The following is a 20,303-nucleotide window of genomic DNA, read 5'->3' on the forward strand; positions in this document are numbered from 1 at the left end:
GTGTGTAAGAGCGAGAGGCGCGTGTGACGTAATCGATGTAAAGAGAGATGGAGATGGTATCGAGATTTACCGGTTGCTAGTGCAAGCAGGTGTTGCCAGTTGTACAATAAATCAATGTTTATGGAGTAATGTAGCGTTGCCGGTTTGAAAATAAAGTTATAGAACACACAGAGTCATCTATGAGTCACTAGCTGAACTATCTATTGGTTGAAGAAGGACACTGTAAACACTAGACTCATAAGACTGCATCTGTCAAATGTCAATACATGCCAGCATGGCAGGTTCGGCGTTGCCTGTTGTACAATAAATCAATGTGTATGGAGTAATGTAGCGTTGCCGGTTTTGGAATTAATCGTGAACTACTCGACGAAAATTGGAAGCGCGAAAGTGATATTTTTTCTAATAATGAATCAGATTTAAGAAAAAATATGACAACCTGCGATCCGTCATTGTATACGGGGTGTCTCAAAATACATCATTGAAAACAAACATGACGTCGAAGTGTACAGGGTGCGTCAAAATATACCACTTAAGAAAAAACATTTCGGTTCAACAGAAGTCCAGCATTCCAACATGCCAAAAGGGCACTACGTCTCGTATCTTTGTTAACCAAGTTAGCATCATCAGGAGAAAGAGGAGATTCAAAAGTGTCGAGAGGTTAATCGTTGTGGACTCAACGTGAGGGCAATGGGAGAGCGAAGTATTCGACAATGACATTTCAACATACGATGTTTTCCGTGCGTTTTCGATCGTTTTTCGTGCGTTTACGATCGTTTTTCGTGCGTTTTCGACCGTTTTACGTGCGTTTACGGTCGTTTTTCGTGCGGTTTCGATCGTTTTTCGTGCGCTTTCGACCGTTTTACATACGTTTTCTATTTTTTGTTGAGGGTATCATAAGGCGGTGAGGTTAGATAAAAAGGCTGCTTGGTACAATGAAAACGCTGTGGATGTTATATTGAATAAATTAGGCGAATTTGAAGAACAATTGTCGGGGTGGGCTTTGAGTAAAATTCTTTTGTTGGAAGTAGCAATTAATAAATATGTGATTGGTAACGGTTCTTCTTTCATTCCAGTGCCACAAGAAATCGCAAGGAAGAAGGCATGCATTAATGCACAAAACAATGACGAAATGTGCTTCTTCTGGAGTATTATTAGCGCCTTGTATCTTATAGCAAAAAATTCTAATAGAGTGTCAAAATATCCACACTATTCTACAGTTCTGAATACTACAGGGCTAAATACTCCAATGGATTTACATCAAATCTCCAAATAATTTGAAAAACTTAATAATATTTCTGTTAATGTTTACACTTTGGAATTGAATCAAGCAAAGGAAAAATCATTTTTTGTAGTAATACCTGCCAGACTCACGACAACAAAACGAGACAGACATGTCTTTGATCCAACAATAATGGAATTTAATTTCAGTCTCATCATCGTCATTATTGGGTGGAGCCTCATAATCGTTCAATTTTGGAAAATATTTTTGAAATTCGTGAATTCCTGGAACGGTCGTTATGGCGCCAAAAATTTAATTGCGAGCCCTCGATTTCAGAGTCGAACCGTTTTCGATACAGACTTGGTGGCTATTGAATTGAAAAAGACTGAACTTGTTTTCAATAAACCTCTGTACATCGGAATGGCAATTTTAGATATTTCAAAAACATGCATGTTTGATTTCCATTACGATTTCATGGTGCCCACTCTAGGTATAGAAAATTGCAAGTTAATGTATACAGATAGCTTCATCTACGAAATAACGTGTGAAGATGTCTATTCAGAACTCATCAAAAATTACCTATCAAAATTTGATACTTCCGATTATTCGCCCGATAATAAGTTTCAAATTCCACTTGTGAATAAAAAAATTCCTGGGTTAATGAAAGATGAAGCAAATGATAAAATCATCACGCACTTTGCGGGGTTACGTTCCAAAATGTACACCTACAAAGTGCAGGGTGGAAAAGTTATCAAAAAATCAAAGGGAATTCGATATAATGTAGTCAAAAATAAAATTGATTTCAAAGATTATATCGATTGTCTCAGAAATTTTAAAGAAAAAATATGTGAGCAGTTCACTATTCGATCATATGCTCACAAAGTTTTCAGTATTAAGCAGGTGAAAATAGGCTTGAGTCCACACGACGATAAACGAAAATTAATCCCCAAATCATCCGACACTTCACCTTGGGGCACTATAGCTTGAAATGAGGTTATCATTTGGATTTTATTTCTATTGATGTGATTCATTGATGAATTTTGTCCTTGTTTGAATATGACTGATAGGTGTGAGTTACTCTGAGAATTTTCAACAACTTTTCAATTGACTGCAAACAGAAATATGTTTGAGTATTTCAGTTTTTGTATATTATTTATTATTGTACATGTACACGTTGATATAATTTGAATGAAATATATTGAAATTTTGTATACTTATTTATTGTTGTACACACACGTTGATAAAATTTGAATAAAATATATATTGAAATTTTGGTGTTTTATTCCATAAAATAACTTTTTAAAGCTGTTGTTTTCACCTTATACATTAAATGAAACAAATGTTACAACGTTTTCTCATTTATTACATAAATCATACACTATTTTTTGTTTATAATAAAATAAATATTCACGTAAAGCATTAGCATACAGACTATCTAGAGCTGAGGCTTTACAAAAACCTTCTATGATTTCTTCCAAAGTTAAATTAGTTTTATTCTCACGTAACCATGATTTTATTATATTGAAAACACCTCGATAATAATCACAAAAGTTCAAAGCATCCAGCATAGCGATACGGTCAGAGAGCACACCAAGGTGAGTATTCAGGATATCGTTTACATCTCGTTGAAACAGCTCCATGTTCGTGGTGTCCTTGGAAATGGAAACTTGTTTGGTATTACTTTCGATGTACTGTGTGACGTAAATGTAATCCCCGCAACGTGTTGTAATTGGATCATATTCGTCTAGATATCCATCGATTTGTGATTCGAAGAAATTTTCCTTTATTTGTTGCAGGATGTCAATGAGGGTCGCCCATTCATAACTTGTTAAATTGATGGAACGAATGGAGAACTGCTGCTTCAAAATTATGCATGGGCTGAAGTCTCTGCATGGACTTAGGCCACATCGAATTTCATAAGATGACATGGGGAATGCCATCAACAGCAATTGATGTTCGTTTCGAGCAGCCATTTCGTATTGCTCCAACGCTCTGTCTATTGCACTTAGAGTTCCATTATAATCTTCACCATCACTGTCGAACATTACTTCAACTTCACTACCGTAACCACTATCGAGAGACATTTTCAAACTGAATGTCCATCTGTGTTTGCATGCGCTCTTATAGCTTCAGATCACGTGGTCCGTTTCAGATATTGTGCGTTTGTTAAACACACAAATATTTCTTCACAAAAGGCCCTCCCAATACATTGTCAGTGTGCTTGTTTTCCATAAGATTCTATACAAAATCGACATTTTCGATCCAACTGTTGTGTTTGTTATCCAAACCCAGCCATTTTACGTACATTTTTTTATCTTTCTTCCTCAAGACTTTTTCAACGAGATATATATCAGGATTTGCAGTTTTTTGTAATTCTTCTCCATAAAAAGCACCCCTAATAGGTGCACCCTGCATATCTTCTAGCATGAAGGTGGCGGGGTTGGTAATATTGACTTTGACAATTTTGAATAATTCCGTAGTCCAATTGGGCGTATAGCCTTTTTCAAAAACGTGTTTCGCCTTACTGATTCGTACAACATCACCGACTTTGAATTTTCTCGGTCCAGCTATTTTCACATGGGTGTATGTTGATTTGAGAATTTGTTTTTCGTTAGTTTTGGTAATTTTCGAAGGTTGTATGCCCGTCTTCGAGTGTCGCGTATCATTGTAGGATTTTGTGATTTCAGGCAAGACATTCAACCATTTGTAGGTGCCATTCAGACTAAAATATTTGAAAAGTCTTTCTTTTAACGTTCTAATGATACGTTCAGCCATAGAAGCCTTCGTGATACTGTACGTATTGTAGTGATTTATTCCATGTTTTTTCATCAAAGTTTGAAACTTATTGTTGTAAAATTCTTTACCTTGATCGGTTTGTAAATTTTTTGGACAACGTTTCGTATGTGTCAAGATATCTGCAAACGTTTTCGTAATTTCCTCTCCCGTTTTTGATTTCAGTGGTCGAGTCCACACAAATTTCGAAAAACAATCTATGACGACTAGAATCAGTTTGAAATTTCGATTTTGGTGAGCGAACGATCTCATCTCAGCCAAGTCCATCTGCCATAAGTCATCTATTCCTTTGATAACTGTACGGCGTCGAGGATAATTTTTTCTAATTGGTTTATGTAGTTCGTTGACAAGTTGAATCTTGTCTTTGGAAGTCATGACGACTGATGGAGAAGATGTGTGAACCCCGCTCTTTTATTATGGTTTTGCTTGAACTTTATTTTGTATCTTTTTGATTTCCTTGATAGTAGAATTTATTTCGGTAATTTGTTTGGAGATGTCACCTTGAAATTTGGTTAGTTTTTCATTTACTTGGATCATTTGTTTTTCGTGTTTCTTAGCTAGTTGATATATAAATGAAGCAAGTTCATTTTCGGTTCCATCCACATACTTTTTATTAGCAACATCGTAATCAGTGGTGGGGCTCTTCACATGACACAATTTCACATCACCACAATGAATATTACCATCTGAGGTATAATGCAACAAACATCCTCCAGAGGGCGTTGGCAATTTCCGCTTTCTGTTGCTGTCGCTACGTCCAAACTTATCGATAACCATTTTGAAAATGATAATGTATTGGGGAACGTAGTGTATCTTATAGAATTATTTTTGCCTCTCTGAGTTCATTCAAAATGGCAATGATTTCATTGTTGTGTGAAGTATTTCCTGCATTTCGAGAGGCTAGCAATAATTTGAGACGTTCGCATAGCTCGTTGGGATCGTCCCAATAAATGCATTCAATGGGTTTCGTATTGAATGTCATTGCAAGAGGTGACGTTTTGGGTAGACATGATGTCATCGTAGTAGTAGTAGTAGTAGTAAGAGGTGTTTTAGGTTGAAAAAACCCAGTACCAGTTTTACGACGATTTCCTGCTGTAGGAAACAACGGTTTGATTATGTTGGTGTACTTGTATCTCTGTGTGCCTTTTAAATGCCCAGCCGAATTCTTGTGAGCGCTCGATAAATTCAAAATCTTTTTGTATACATTCAAATCCTCAGTGTTATAATTTTCAGGCATGTCGAGAAATAACAGTTCATATATACCGGGTGTTCCTTTCCAGTGATGAGCAGCCAATTTTATGTATCCGCTACGCTTGTCAAAATCGATTTCCTTTTGGCCTAGGAACCATTTTGAAGATACCCCATCATATATGGGACCGTATACTTTGTCGATTTCCTTGTCATTTCCCCAATGTTTTTTAATGTATGGTTGAGACATTACCGGATATTGATCGATATATTCTTCTAAAACTTGTTCATTTATGCCTGACGCAACGTTGTCGTCTTGTTCGTCTTCTGCATACCCACTAAAGACGTTTTCATCATCATCGTCATCCTCATCTGTACCTGCAACATGTACGAGGGATTGGAATGGAGTCGTTTCAGGCTCATCCACTGTCTCTTGTTTGACTTCGGTTTTTGCCTCAGTTTTCAATGGGGTACTAGCTGACTGTGTTGCTGTTTTATTAGCTATTTTCCTCAATGGAATAGACAGAGGTTTGAAAAATCTTTGCAATGACTCATCTTCTTCGGATTTGCCCAATTTCAGAGCCAAATATTTTTTTCGAATGATGCGTGCAATTTCGTTGATCTTATTCTTTCGAATAACATCAACTTCTTTGCTCAACGGTTTCATGATGGTGAATGATACTACATCACGCACTGTGTATACTTATATATTTGTCGAATCCTTGACGATAACGTCCACCATTCTTATCGAAATCTTTCATTATTACAACGGTTCCATATCGATGTTTCCAACATTCGGCACACATTCTCTTGAATTCATCGAAAGACATGTCGGGAGAGACGTGTTCATCGAATACATGTTTCAAATTCATTTCATCCTGTTTGAAAAGTACAATCATATTGCAATTGTCTCGTATCAATTGTTTGGGGATTTTTGAATATGTCTGACAAAGATAGGCGGCGTCAATGTTCTTATGCCTACATACAGAATAATATTCGCGAATTTTCTGTTGGCCATCACATGCGACATCATCGAAAATGAATATGGAATTTGATTTGGCTTCGTGAGGGCTTATGATATCCTCATTTTCCCTGAACGGATAATATCCCAACCCCTTGACTTTACTGAAAATTTCTTGAACCACTTGATATTTAGGTTGATACAATGATTTTGAATATACGTAGATATTTTCAAATTTGGCGCCATTCGGGTGGAATAGCAATGTTAAGATAGCGTTTGTCTTTCCACAACCACTCGGCCCACAAATTATTGCACGAAACGAATTGGGTAATAATATACCATGATTCCCAACTACACTACTATTGTTGGCTTCATTCAAAAAGTCTAAATTTTCAATAGGTAATGTCTTGTCTTGTTGAACGACTTTCATGATGTGATGCTGGATAATGAGTGCGCTACGGTTATAAATAAAAACATCACAGTCATCACCCAATCATTCTCAATGTTGACTTACTCCGGTGCAGGTGTCGTTAATTCGATTATCAATAAGCTCCCGTTCGAATTTCATCTACCTGGTTATCAGTTTTGCGGACCAGGCACCAAATTGAAAAAGAGATTGGAACGCGGTGACACCGGTGTAAATCCTTTGGACGAATATTGTAAAGATCACGATATCGCGTACTCCCAAAGCGACTCATTAGAAGACCGTCATAAAGCAGATCAAGTGTTGGAAAATAGAGCTTGGGAACGCGTTAAATCGAAAGACGCTAGATTTGGTGAAAAAGCTGCAGCTTGGCTCGTAACTACAACAATGAAAGCGAAACGTAAGCTCGGCATGGGGTTGTCCTTTCGACGTAATATGCTTCAAAAAATTACTAAAAATTGGAAGCCACATCCTACCAATATTAAGAAATCTAGTGCTTCGGCTTTGCGAGCTGCTAAAATGGCATTGAGTCAAGCTGGAGGACGTAAGAACATACGGATACCTAGGATAATACCATTCGAAGCAAAATCTGGAGGAATCCTTCCCCTCATCCCTATATTCGCTGCCCTTTCAGCTTTGGGTTCGTTGGCAGGTGGAGCAGGCGCTATCGCAAAAACCGTAATAGATGCTAAAAATGCCAAAAAGAAACTTGAAGAAGATCAACGTCACAATAAAGCTATGGAACATTTAGGTTCCGGTTTGTACCTACGCAAAACACCTCGAGGATTTGGTCTGTTCCTAAAGAAACAACAGCAACGCAAAGGGCGAGGTCTTTACTTGAAAAAGCAAAAAAACTCCTACTGAAGCTACCCCATAGAGCATTATACGATTCGGAAATTCAAAAATGTGCCCGTCAAATGAGAATTCCACATTTTCGTGGAGTCTTTATGCGCGACACGTTGCCAACTCGTGGTCCTCGACTGCGAGAATGTGCTGTATTGAACTTGGATTCTCGATTGAATAAAGGCACTCATTGGGTAGCTTACATTAAAAACGGCAATGCTGTACAATATTTTGATAGTTTCGGTAATCTCAAACCTCCAATGGAATTGGTCAGATATTTTGGAGGGGGTATAACGATTACATATAACAATGATCAGTATCAAAATTTTGACCAGAGTAATTGCGGACATCTGTGCCTACAGTTTCTGCTCCATAATGTCTGCAAAAATGGTTGGAGATAAATCTTTGCGAGATTTAACCGATGCTGAATTGAAAACTTTATCGATCGACTATTTGATTGAGAATGCTAAACCTTGGGAATTATTGGATGTTTGGCATAGATTACCAAAGGACTACCAACATCGATTCGCTTTGCAGATTCGTTTACCATGTTTCATCCATTACCGACATGAGGTACCACCACCTACATCAGCTGCGTCATCGCTACAAAAAGCAATGTATTATGGTCCTGTGAGTTCGCAAATAGAATGTTATTATTGTAGAAATAAATGATTTTTATGCAAAATGTTGTTGTTGTTGTTGTTGTTGTTTCAATCATTATTTAAGGAGATGTCATACTGACATTATATCAGTCATGTCTATGATATTAACGCTAACGAGTCGTTCTTCGACGCTCTCCATCGATTTCAATCCACCCATTCGATTAGATTCTGATTCTGAATATACTTTGGCTTTGCTCAGTTTCCATTCGTACAACAGTATACCCAACATTGAAGAAGGTACGAAATTCTACTACTATGAAAACGCTGACAAAACTAAACAGAAAAGCATCGATATACCTGTTGGATCTTACGAAATTGGTAACATTGAAGAATTAATAAACAAATACATCACGCCTAAAACGTTCAAGGAAAACCCTGAGGATTTTTTCTATCTGAAACCGAATAATAATACGCTGAAAAGTGAAATATTCTGTCTGAAGCACTCGATTGATTTCCGACCTGCAAATAGCTTGGCTCACATACTGGGGTTTTCATCTACTGTTCTCAAACCAAACTCACATCACGAATCCGATCTACCTGTGGATATCATTAAAGTACGCACCATACACATAGATAGCAACATTACGTTTGGAGCCTTCTACAACGACACACCGACTCATACGATATACGAATTTGCTGTTGGTGTTGATCCGGGGTATGCAATTGACGAAATACCTAATCACCCCATTTACCTACCTATTGCACATAGAGACGAAATAAACAATATCACGCTGCGAGTGCTCGACCAACATTCTAGGCTCATTGATTTCCGAAACGAAGAAATAATAATTCGTTTGGAATTGAAGCGGAAGTATGGTGCTGACTATCTATAAAAATAATACACCTCCATACCCCAAGTCAGTCTTCACCAAGACCTTCACTAGTCGACAACTATTGACAACGGAAAATAAATTGTTTCTGAAATCTCTTGGTTATCATGTTGTCCAATCAAGTGTTCAACATTTTCCGAAAACCGCAAATCGATGAGTCCATACAAAAGATAGAATGGCGGACCTACTATCCATATGTCAAATCTTTTCGCAACAACGATGTTATTGAAATTAACATCAATCAATCTGATGCCTACGATGCTTTGTACGATAGTCTGCTGTTCATTAGTGGAAAAGTTGAGAAGACTAAAGGGGACGGTAAGGTGTCATTCGTAAACAATGCTGGTGCTTTCATGTTTCAATCTGCTAGTTATGAGCAGAGTGGTAAGGAATTGGAAGCAGTTCGTGAACTTGGAATTGTTAGTACTGTTAGAGGCTTTCTCATCTACACCGACGACGATATCAAACACTTGGCCACCTCCGGTTGGACTTTTCCCAACAATACAGGCGTCATCAACACAACTCATCTAACATTCAACATGCTCATACCCATCAAGCATTTTTTGAATATCTTCAACGATTATCAGTGTGTTTCTTACGGTAAACATACCATTCGATTAGTACGAGCTGGAGATGATAGCAACTGTTTCAAAATAGAAGAGACTCCTGCTGCACTAACACCGAAAACGGAAGTTAAATTGGAAATTGAAAATATCGAACTGAAAGTTAAACGACTCTTTCCGCATGATCAAATTAAATTGCAACTTTTGAAAGCTATCCAAGCAGACACTCCTATTCTCATACCGTTCAGAAAATGGGAACTTCATATGCTGCCAGCTCTCACACAAGGTGCAAAAAATGAAATATGGGCCGTCAAGACTTCTTCGTTCCTCGAAAGCCCTCGCTATGTAATTGTATGTTTCCAAAAAAATCGTGACTACACTAAAGTCAACAATGATCCAACAATATTCAATCATTTGAATATTACCAATATAACGCTCACTCTCAACGGTGAGAATTACCCCAAGGAAACAATGCATTTGAATTTTGCAAAGGGGAATTTTTCGCAAGCTTATTTCAACTACTCACAATTTGGTCTCAGCTACAAAATAACCAATCAACATAATCCTCTTCTCACTTCCACCGTCTTTACGGACAAAGCTCTCTTTGTCATCGATTGTTCCAGAAGGGATGAGAGCATCAAAAGTTCCAGTGTTGATGTAAAACTTGAAATCGAAGCATCCGAGGGATTTCCTCAAAATACTAGAGCCTATTGCATAATTGTGCACGACACTGTCATAGAACACCTCCCACTCAGCGAAATTATTAAAAAATGGAACTGAACATGTGATTTTGCTTCAGTATCAATCGAAGAGTCAACATGAGAATAGCTGTTGTAGATATTCAAGGCTTCACCGTCGAGCAAAAATTTCATCCTAAAGAAATAGCCATTAGGATTGGAATTCAGTGTAGTAACTTTTTATTGCTGCCAAACACACCATTTTCCAGTTTGAGTAAAGAAGATCGTCTTACCGCCTGTTACTTGGAACGAAACATTCACGGATTGAGGTATTCCTCTGGCTTTGTGGAATATAATCAATTGGATGCCATCCTCATTGAGAATCTACAAGGTGTCGATGTCATTTATGTGCGAGGACATCAAAAATATGACTTTCTAACTGAAAAATTTCACGAGTTGAATATACCGACACGCGTTGTCAATTTGGAGGGCTATGACAATACAACATGGATGGTTCCCACATTCGACAACAACGAAGGTGCCTCACCCTGTATGCATCACATTCGCAAGCGAACCAACTACAATTGCAGTCTCCGAAACGTAGATATTTTATACAAATGGCTTTGTGATATATTACCAAAATAAAAATGTATGATAATTTTTCAAATCATTTCTTCTTTTTTATCTAACCTCACCGCCTTATGATACCCTCAACAAAAAATAGAAAACGTATGCAAAACGTTCGAAAGCGCACGAAAAACGATCGAAACCGCACGAAAAACGACCGTAAACGCACGTAAAACGGTCGAAAACGCACGAAAAACGATCGTAAACGCACGAAAAACGATCGAAAACGCACGGAAAACATCGTATGTTGAAATGTCATTGTCGAATACTTCGCTCTCCCATTGCCCTCACGTTGAGTCCACAACGATTAACCTCTCGACACTTTTGAATCTCCTCTTTCTCCTGATGATGCTAACTTGGTTAACAAAGATACGAGACGTAGTGCCCTTTTGGCATGTTGGAATGCTGGACTTCTGTTGAACCGAAATGTTTTTTCTTAAGTGGTATATTTTGACGCACCCTGTACACTTCGACGTCATGTTTGTTTTCAATGATGTATTTTGAGACACCCCGTATACAATGACGGATCGCAGGTTGTCATATTTTTTCTTAAATCTGATTCATTATTAGAAAAAATATCACTTTCGCGCTTCCAATTTTCGTCGAGTAGTTCACGATTAATTCCAAAACCGGCAACGCTACATTACTCCATACACATTGATTTATTGTACAACAGGCAACGCCGAACCTGCCATGCTGGCATGTATTGACATTTGACAGATGCAGTCTTATGAGTCTAGTGTTTACAGTGTCCTTCTTCAACCAATAGATAGTTCAGCTAGTGACTCATAGATGACTCTGTGTGTTCTATAACTTAATTTTCAAACCGGCAACGCTACATTACTCCATAAACATTGATTTATTGTACAACTGGCAACACCTGCTTGCACTAGCAACCGGTAAATCTCGATACCATCTCCATCTCTCTTTACATCGATTACGTCACACGCGCCTCTCGCTCTTACACACACATACACATCTTTACATGAAATATTAATTATTTCCCAAATCTAAGTATATTTTCCTATCTTCAATATGATAATGATGATTACAATCTACGGAAATCAAAAATAAAAATGCTGTCAAGTATAATGAATGATTCACATATTGAACAGAAATTATTGTAGCCGGAAGTATAAAAATTGTTTTTCAGCATCGTTGACGACATATTCTACACTCTGAGGCTGGAACACTTTGTCTTGAATGTGTAAATTATTCAACTGCTTGAGAACCATTTTCTTTTCCTCATATAATTGCATATCTTCACTTATTTGTTGGACACGTCTCTCAAATTCCTCTACTTTACGTCTGTATTCTCTGAATGCCATTATACTACTCATTTTTGTTTACTAACGACGTACGGAACATCGTTTTCTTTCGAAACTTATGCAAAACAACGTATTTTGAAATGTCATTGTCGAATACTTGGCTCCCCCATTGCCCTCACGTTGAGTCCACAACGCTTAACCTCACGACACTTTTGGATCTCCTCTTTCTCCTGATGATGCTAACTTGGTTAACAAAAATACGAGACGTTGTACCCTTTTGGCATGTTGGAATGCTAGACTTCTGTTGAACCGACATGTTTTTTTCTTAAATATATTTTGACGCACCCTGTAAACTTCGACGTCATGTTTGTTTTCAATGATGTATTTTGACGCACCCTGTACACTTCGATGTCATATTCGTTTTTCAATGGTGTATTTTGAGATACCTTATACACATTGAGAGATCGCACGTTGAAAACTTACAGCCTCGCGGAACTGTTATGTTTTTTCTTAAATGATGTATTTTGACGCACCCTGTACACTTCGACACCATTTTTTTTTTCTATGATGTATTTTGAGATACCTTGTAACATTGAGGGATCACACTTTGAAACGATACAGCCTCATTAATCTGTAATGTTTTTTCTTAAATCTGATTCATTATTATTAATATATCACTTTCGCGCTTCCAATTTTCGTCGAGTAGTTCACGATCAATTCCAAAACCGGCAACGCTACATTACTCCATAAACAATGATTTATTGTACAACTGGCAACGTCGAACCTGACGTGCTGGCATGTATTAACATTTGACAGATGCAGTCTTATGAGTCTAGTGTTTACAGTGTCCTTCTTCAACCAATAGATAGTTCAGCTAGTGACTTATAGATGACTCTCTGTGTTCTATAACTTTTGTTTTTTCCATATACTTTTGTATCGATGAATCGAGCACTTATTTTTGTGCGGTTACTGATAACAGGACATGAAACAATTCTGTACGATAAATTATTATAATGAATCTCTCAATATACGCAAAGCCACGTAAATTTGTGCATCGATTACGTCACACGCGCCTCTCGCTCTTACACACACATGCACATCTTTACATGAAATATTAATTATTTCCCAAATCTAAGTATATTTTCCTATCTTCAATATGATAATGACAATTACATTCTATGGAAATCAAAAATAAAAATGCTGTCAAGTATAATGAATGAGTCAATTTCGGTCCCGACAAAACTAACGCTGTAAATACCCAACATTCGCAGTTAACTTCAATATCTTACGATGGTGTAGAGGCTAAGGACAATGTCTACGGCGCGGACGACCCAGGTTCGAATCTCATAACTATAAACTTTTTTTAATTAAAATCACGTGACTGAAGGGGGCCGAGGGAGCTGATAGGTTAGGTGGAGTACCAAGGGGGCCGATAGGTTAGGTGAAGTACCAAGGGGGCCGAGGGGCGGAGTTCTACGCTTAAATCGCTACTATACTCGTTCCATCCTGCGTCGATGACGTCACACGTTTCCCCCTCACAGACACCGTCCTGCACCCTCATTGACATTTGACAGTTGCACAGACACCGATCCGTATTGACAGACATCATAAAACCGGCAACTGCGCATACTGCGTCGCATGACAACACCCATATGTCTAGTGTTTACAGTGTTCTTCTTCAACCAATAGATAGTTCAGCTTGTGACTCATAGGTGGCGCTAGGATTAGTGTTCACAGTGTCCTTCTTCAACCAATAGATAGTTCAGCTAGTGACTCATAGGTGGCGCTAGTGTGGTGTACTCGCGACGATGCATCTGGGTCACGTGACAATTTGGAGCGCTCTGATTGGACTCTGCCGTACGCGTGACCTTGAAAGGAACCAAAAATTGCAGAATGAACCTCCATAAGAAAATACATGGGGTTTTGATCTAGAACTCCTATAGCCTATTTACTACTACCACATGAGAGATAGATATATGCAGACGCGGACTTTCATTTAGAACTATTTAATCTTACGGTACAATATATTCATGTAACTCCAACGGTATAGGCAGCGCACGCCAAGATGATTCTCAGGAAGCAAGAATTTTTTCGACTCACTTAATACTTATATTATCGTTATATTATGACGAAAATCACACAAAACCTTCATAAATTGTAGCCTATATGTTATTCTGATGTATAAGTTGTATATATATATAAAGTTTCATCTAAATCCGTTCGGTCGTTTAGGCGTGAAAGAGCCACAAACATACATAAACTGGTTTAAAAAAATTTTTCAAATATGTTTTTTCCGTTAACCAGCTATCGCACCCCTACGAACTTGTGCGAGCTAAGGACTAACGAGGTCTTACCTTTTAACATGTGATTCCTAACACGGGTTGGACGATAGCAAGTGATGTTTCAGTGTGAGTGATGGTTCAGCCTGAGGCTTGAACCATCGACTCACACATCGGCCGATTGACTGAGTGAACAAAGCACCCACGTCGAACCGCACGTCTACATACATACATTTATCCATCCTCACAAACTTTCGCATTTATAATATCAGTGTAGATATAGATAGAAGTATAGATTATCAAATATATTTCGAATGAAAATTAGATGAGAAAGATAGCTGATGATAACTGACACTTGGGTAATTGCCAGACATACCAAATCAAAAATTTGGATTGTACATTTTACGATTTTGGTACTTATTCGTCTGATTGAATAATACTTTGAAAATAAATGAAAGTAAATTGAATCGTGACATTTGAAAAAACTGATGGATGTAACCGTTATTAAATGGTAAGAGATCCTCATCATTTGAAAGAGTTGATATTCAGGTTTCCAAAATGCGATAGCTACTATCAGAAGGGTGGAAAAAAGGCATTGATCACGTGCAGCAAACATTGAATCAAAAAATGTGGGAATTGAGTAATATTATAGAGCAACAAATTGAACAATTTGTAATAAATGTAGATGATACTGACACATAGGGTTCCCACCTCTCCCGGAATTCCGGGAGTCTCCTGGATTTAAGCTGTGAAAATTAAAATCTCCCGGCTCCCGGAAGGAATTTAAAATATTCAAAATTCTCCCAGAATAACAAGTTGTGCAAAAGTAAAGACACGCGGTGTCGAAATGGCTAAGAACGGCGTAAATCACGACCGCGCTCGCCAATGGCCTACTCAGTAAAAGATCTTTTAAAAAAATTGGTAAATTTTCGTTTTGTGGACACCCGTCGATTTTGAAAAAATTTTTGCGTGTACTTTCGTATTTTGATGCGTAGATAACGAATCCGAAAGAAAAAAGCGACGCTCTCCCTTATTTACAAAGTTACGGCCCTTCAAAGTTCTGAAAAGGGCAACTTTTCAGCCTTCTTTTTCACAAAATAAACTATTTAAAAACACAAGCATTCATTCACTAGGTTACCTTTACACCTTATTCCTCCTTCTTTGATACTTTTCACTTCAATAATGAACATTTTTCTTACAAAAAACTTAATTTAAAAACGAATGCTTCTCCTGGTGACATCATTCTATTTTTACATTAGTTATAGTGACATTTCAGAAAAAATCGGTTGGTATTTGCCGCTGCCTACTATTTCAAATTCGTAATACACCACCAAAAACCAATTTACGATCTAAAGAATGAAGGTAAAAAACATTTGAATTACTTTAGGAATATGGACTGCATCAGTCGTACCAACCATGTCATTAACGTTAAAACGTGAAATAAACAGATATGTAACCAAAAAGCAACTCCGTACATTTTTTAACATTTTTATTGGAAAAATGTTGATTATTGAAGTGAAAAGTGTCAAAGAAGGAGGAATAAGGTGTAAAGGTGACCTAGTGAATGAATGCTTGTGTTTTTAAATAGTTTATTTTGTGAAAAAGAAGGCTGAAAAGTTGCCCTTTTCAGAACTTTGAAGGGCCGTAACTTTGTAAATAAGGGAGAGCGCCGCTTTTTTCTTTCGGATTCGTAATCTACACATCAAAATAAGTAAGTACACGGAAAAATTTTTTCAAATTCGGCGGGTGTCCATAAAACGAAAATTTACCAAAAAATTAAATGAAACAGACAACGCTACGTTTTACAAGGAAGCAGACATTTTCTTTCAGAGATGTTTGGATTGCCTGAATGAATAGTATGACTTTGAAAATTCTGAGTACAGTAAATTGAGCATACTTTCAATGAAAAAACCGATAACGTGGGATGATTTGAGAGATTTGGCCGTTAATTTGAAGATAAGTTTTGATGAAAATGAACTTTATGAAGATTTATGCATTTTAAGGGAAGTTCAAGACAGCATTGTTAAGTCAAATGAAAGAGTGGATTAGAGGTGGACAAAATTTTTCTCAACCATCGAAAATGGAGTTGGTGTTATGTTAAAAAAAATGTTTCATTTGTTTTATTTGTACCTGTATCTAACGCTGCATGCGAGCGTGTTTTCAGCATAGTATTCGATATATGGACAAAAGAAAGAAATATTTTAAATGAAGAACATGTCAGGGCGGAAATTCAAATGATTTTCAATTTTTAAATAGACTGCAAAGAGTTTTTTAAATTTGTCCATTCTAGACCAGATATTTTGAAATCTGTTCGTTCAAATGTAAAATATAAGTTCAAAATAAAATAAAAAGTTATGATCATCAATGCTTTTTTTTTTCTCCCGGATTTAGACAGCTAAGAGGTGGTAACCCTACTGACACGTCTTCTGAAGAAGTGGCAACAGTGAATAAAATAACTTTTACTCAATATATATTTTTGTATTTCTTTCACTGCGACGATTAAAAATGTTATTTCCGTATTTATTTTCGAAGACTGAATTATCACTTTTGAACCCAAGAAATTAAATAAAACCATAACGACCAACAAACATATTTATATGTCATTGAAACTTTGAAACTGATCAAAGACAATGAACATACTATATAAAGAAGGTCCTGATGAACATCTCAGTTTTCATTTCATATCATCAGAATAATTATATAATATACCTACTTTGCATCCATCACATTGCATAATATTTTTAATTGGTAAAAATTTACATTCGCATGCTTTTGTATACATTTACTGAACCTTGGATTGGATTATAATTCAAGTATATCTACAGAGAGGTTCAACAATATGTGGTATAGGTATAACTACATCGTTTCAATGAAGAAATTAGTATTTCATCCTCACCGGCGTAATTTATTGTTTTAATTTTATTTGCTATATCAATATATCAATGATTTCAATACCAGTCACAGAAGACCAATTGAGTTGGTATTCGAGTACCTCATATGTCGGGAATGTATAAATGTAAAATGTTCCTGACAAAAAAAACAAGTTGAAATCGTTGGCTGTTGTAAAATGTAGTGTTTGATTTACAATAAGAACAGAAAGAAGAAAGAACAAACAATCAAAAAATTCGTGTTACCTTAATTCCGGTGAGGAATCAACCAGCAACCTGACGCAATCCAAGCAACCCCTAGCTGCCGCATAATGAAGAGCTAGAGTAGCATTGTTGGCTGCCGCTTTGTCCAAGGCTGGCATGTCTTCGCGGGATTCCGCCTCCCAGAGGAGCCAGCGTAGAACGTTCAGCCTACCGTATCTGCAACACACAATACATTTGGTTAGCGAGACGGTATACTTACAACAATACGACTGAAGTTGTATCGGTTGCGTGCGGAATGTATGCATAAAATCAGAAATAAATTACCTATGTTGATTGAAGAACATCTTGAAAACATATTTCAATAGGTGAGATTTTTAGTCAACTGTGTCAAAATAACACTGAGTAATTAGAAAGTTATTTATTTTTTCTATTTGGTAAAATTTAACGTTGATTTTATTCACCACGTCACCTTCATACCTTATTTCACCTTCTTTAACCCTTTTCAGTTCAATAATTCAACAATGGATTCGTTATCTAGTGATATTTCTACATTATGAGATTATATACTAGTGACATTCCGGAAAAAAGCAGTTCCGACGTTTAATTAAGTTTTTTATAGAAAAAATGTTGATAGATGCCATGAAAAGTATCAAACAGGTGAAATTAGATGTGAAGGTGATGTGGTAAATAAATATTTGTGATTCTATAATTTGCATTGTGCGAAAAGAAGGCTAATGTGTATTGGAACTTTAGAGGGCTGTGACTATAGAGATTTTTCTTTCGGGTTCGTAATCTACACTTCGAAATACGTTTTGAATATTTATATATACCTACTGCAGTCTTCATCATCTCCTGATAAGGCTAACTCTGTTACGGGAACGTGCGTCGAGCGAGAGGCAGCATTTTTGTGAAAATTTCTTCAATAAAATTTGTATGTTAATTTAAAGGTTTTATTTGTGACTGGAAAATTAGCTAACCTGTGTGTTAGAGATATCATCGAATGTTTTATTCGTTTGAAAAACCTATTGATGCCATTATATGGCATCTAGAAGAACTAGATTATGGAATATATTACAAGAACTGAACTTCACTTTTGGAAAACAAGATGGAAAGAGGAGTTTAATAAAAGAATCAGATATTGTAGGAAGTAAAAGAAACTATTCAAGAGAAATAAAGAGAACCAAAACACTGGGTAAATCAATTTTTTATTTGGATGAAACATGGGTCAATGAGACCAGAACATCAAAACCCTAAAGTGTGTCTCTCAGTACAGCCACACCTTTCTACTTCTTGAGAATGACTTTAAAATCGAAGCCTAAACGGAGAACAATGCAAAACTTTGAGCGCGGTTCAACACAAAATTCAGATGCTCCAATTTCAAACCGCTGAAACTTATTATATTTGTATAGTTATCTGGTGACATTTTGAAGACTTTATCCATCTTCATTATCAAACCTGCGATCAATTTGATATTATCAGTGTCAATAAAAATAATAATAATAATATCAAATAGATTTATTATAACTACAAATTATAATGTTTTCATTCAAATAGTTTGGATAAAGAAAATGGATATAGTCTTTCACCAGATGATACATATTCATTTTTATATGCAAGATTTTATAAATTCAAGTTACTGACGAATTACATTTTTTTTTCAAAAAGATAATTCATCAAATGCAGTAATTTTTTTGCCCTTTCTACATTTGTATTCATTTCTAAATTAATTGTTCTGATTATTTTATAAATCTGTAGAAGGTAACAATCCTAAATAAAAAACAAATTCAAATATAAATTGTCCTTCTCAAAATAAAATAATTAAACAAAATTTAATCCGACTCCTATTGGCACTATATTTAACGCAAGTCACTATTTTAATGGCTCCTTAGCGCCATCCTCAAAGGGCATAGCGGGTAGAAATATCTCAGTGATTTTGTGGATGAATTGCAGTGTTACTTGTTTGAGACGACTAAGTTGCTTTCTTTGATGTACCGGCATGTTTGCATGCCGAACAGAACACCCATTTTGGTAAAACAATTTCATTATTTGCACGTGTTGTTGAATGCTAATTTGACAGATGTAGCTTCAACAAGATGGCTGTTATCAATTGTCAAAGTTCGGAAGTCCCTCTTGAAAGACCCTATGAATGAAATCCTTATTTTGACATTATGACATTTTAAAAATATCTCTTATTCGAAAGATCACCTGAAGATCTAATAATTTCAATCAAATTTAAGTCATCTACAAATTTCAATTCAAATTTCTGCTAAAGAAGACAAATATTGGAATTAGTAAGTAGGTAGGTACATTTTCCAAGATACTAATATTTTTAAGTAATGAACCCATAATACTCCATATTCTCCGATTTGTTTATTTTTTAATCAAATTTGCAAAAAATTATGAGTGTGTTTCATTTAAATTGAGCAAGTAATACTTCTTTTCGATTTTTGATTCAGCCAGTATTAGAAAAAAAACTATTTTGGTCAATTATTGGCTTATATAAAAAAAACTACATTTTGGAAATGTTTTCAAAACAAATCATATTTTTTGAATAATTTTTCATTGAAATAGAAGACGGTGAATAGTTCAGATGTCTGAAATTATTTTTGGTGAAATTTTTGAATTGCTAGGTATTTACATAAATAATGACGAAATATGAATATGTAAAGCAAGTGGTTCTTCGAAAGTGGCAAGATTGAACCGTCAAAGAAAGATCGCATAGTTCCAAAAAAAAATGTCAAGTTTGTTTACATTAAAAAAACACTTTATTGTGAGATTTCCACTAAACAGTTTTACGAAAACGCCACACGTGTTTCTCTATAAATAGCTTCTTCTTGCATGTCTTTACTGATTAAGGACCTTACTTGGTAACCAAAA

General features: G+C 36.3%; 1 protein-coding gene across 4 annotated transcripts in view; it reads right to left on the reverse strand.

Moving 5' to 3' along the window:
- f (espin protein forked) overlaps window positions 1-20,303 on the reverse strand; it is a 279,147-nt gene that overhangs the window by 119,013 nt on the left and 139,831 nt on the right. For all 4 annotated transcript variants that reach the window (XM_074175969.1, XM_074175970.1, XM_074175972.1 and 1 more), the window contains exon 2: window positions 17,469-17,642. In XM_074175969.1, coding sequence (XP_074032070.1) covers window positions 17,469-17,642 — 174 coding nt within the window. The remainder of the gene's footprint in view (window positions 1-17,468; window positions 17,643-20,303) is intronic.

The sequence above is a fragment of the Leptinotarsa decemlineata genome, unplaced genomic scaffold (assembly GCF_025532065.1).
Source record: "Leptinotarsa decemlineata unplaced genomic scaffold, Ldec_3_MD MMD2_tig00001393_RagTag_RagTag, whole genome shotgun sequence".
Taxonomy (NCBI): Eukaryota; Metazoa; Arthropoda; class Insecta; order Coleoptera; family Chrysomelidae; genus Leptinotarsa; species Leptinotarsa decemlineata.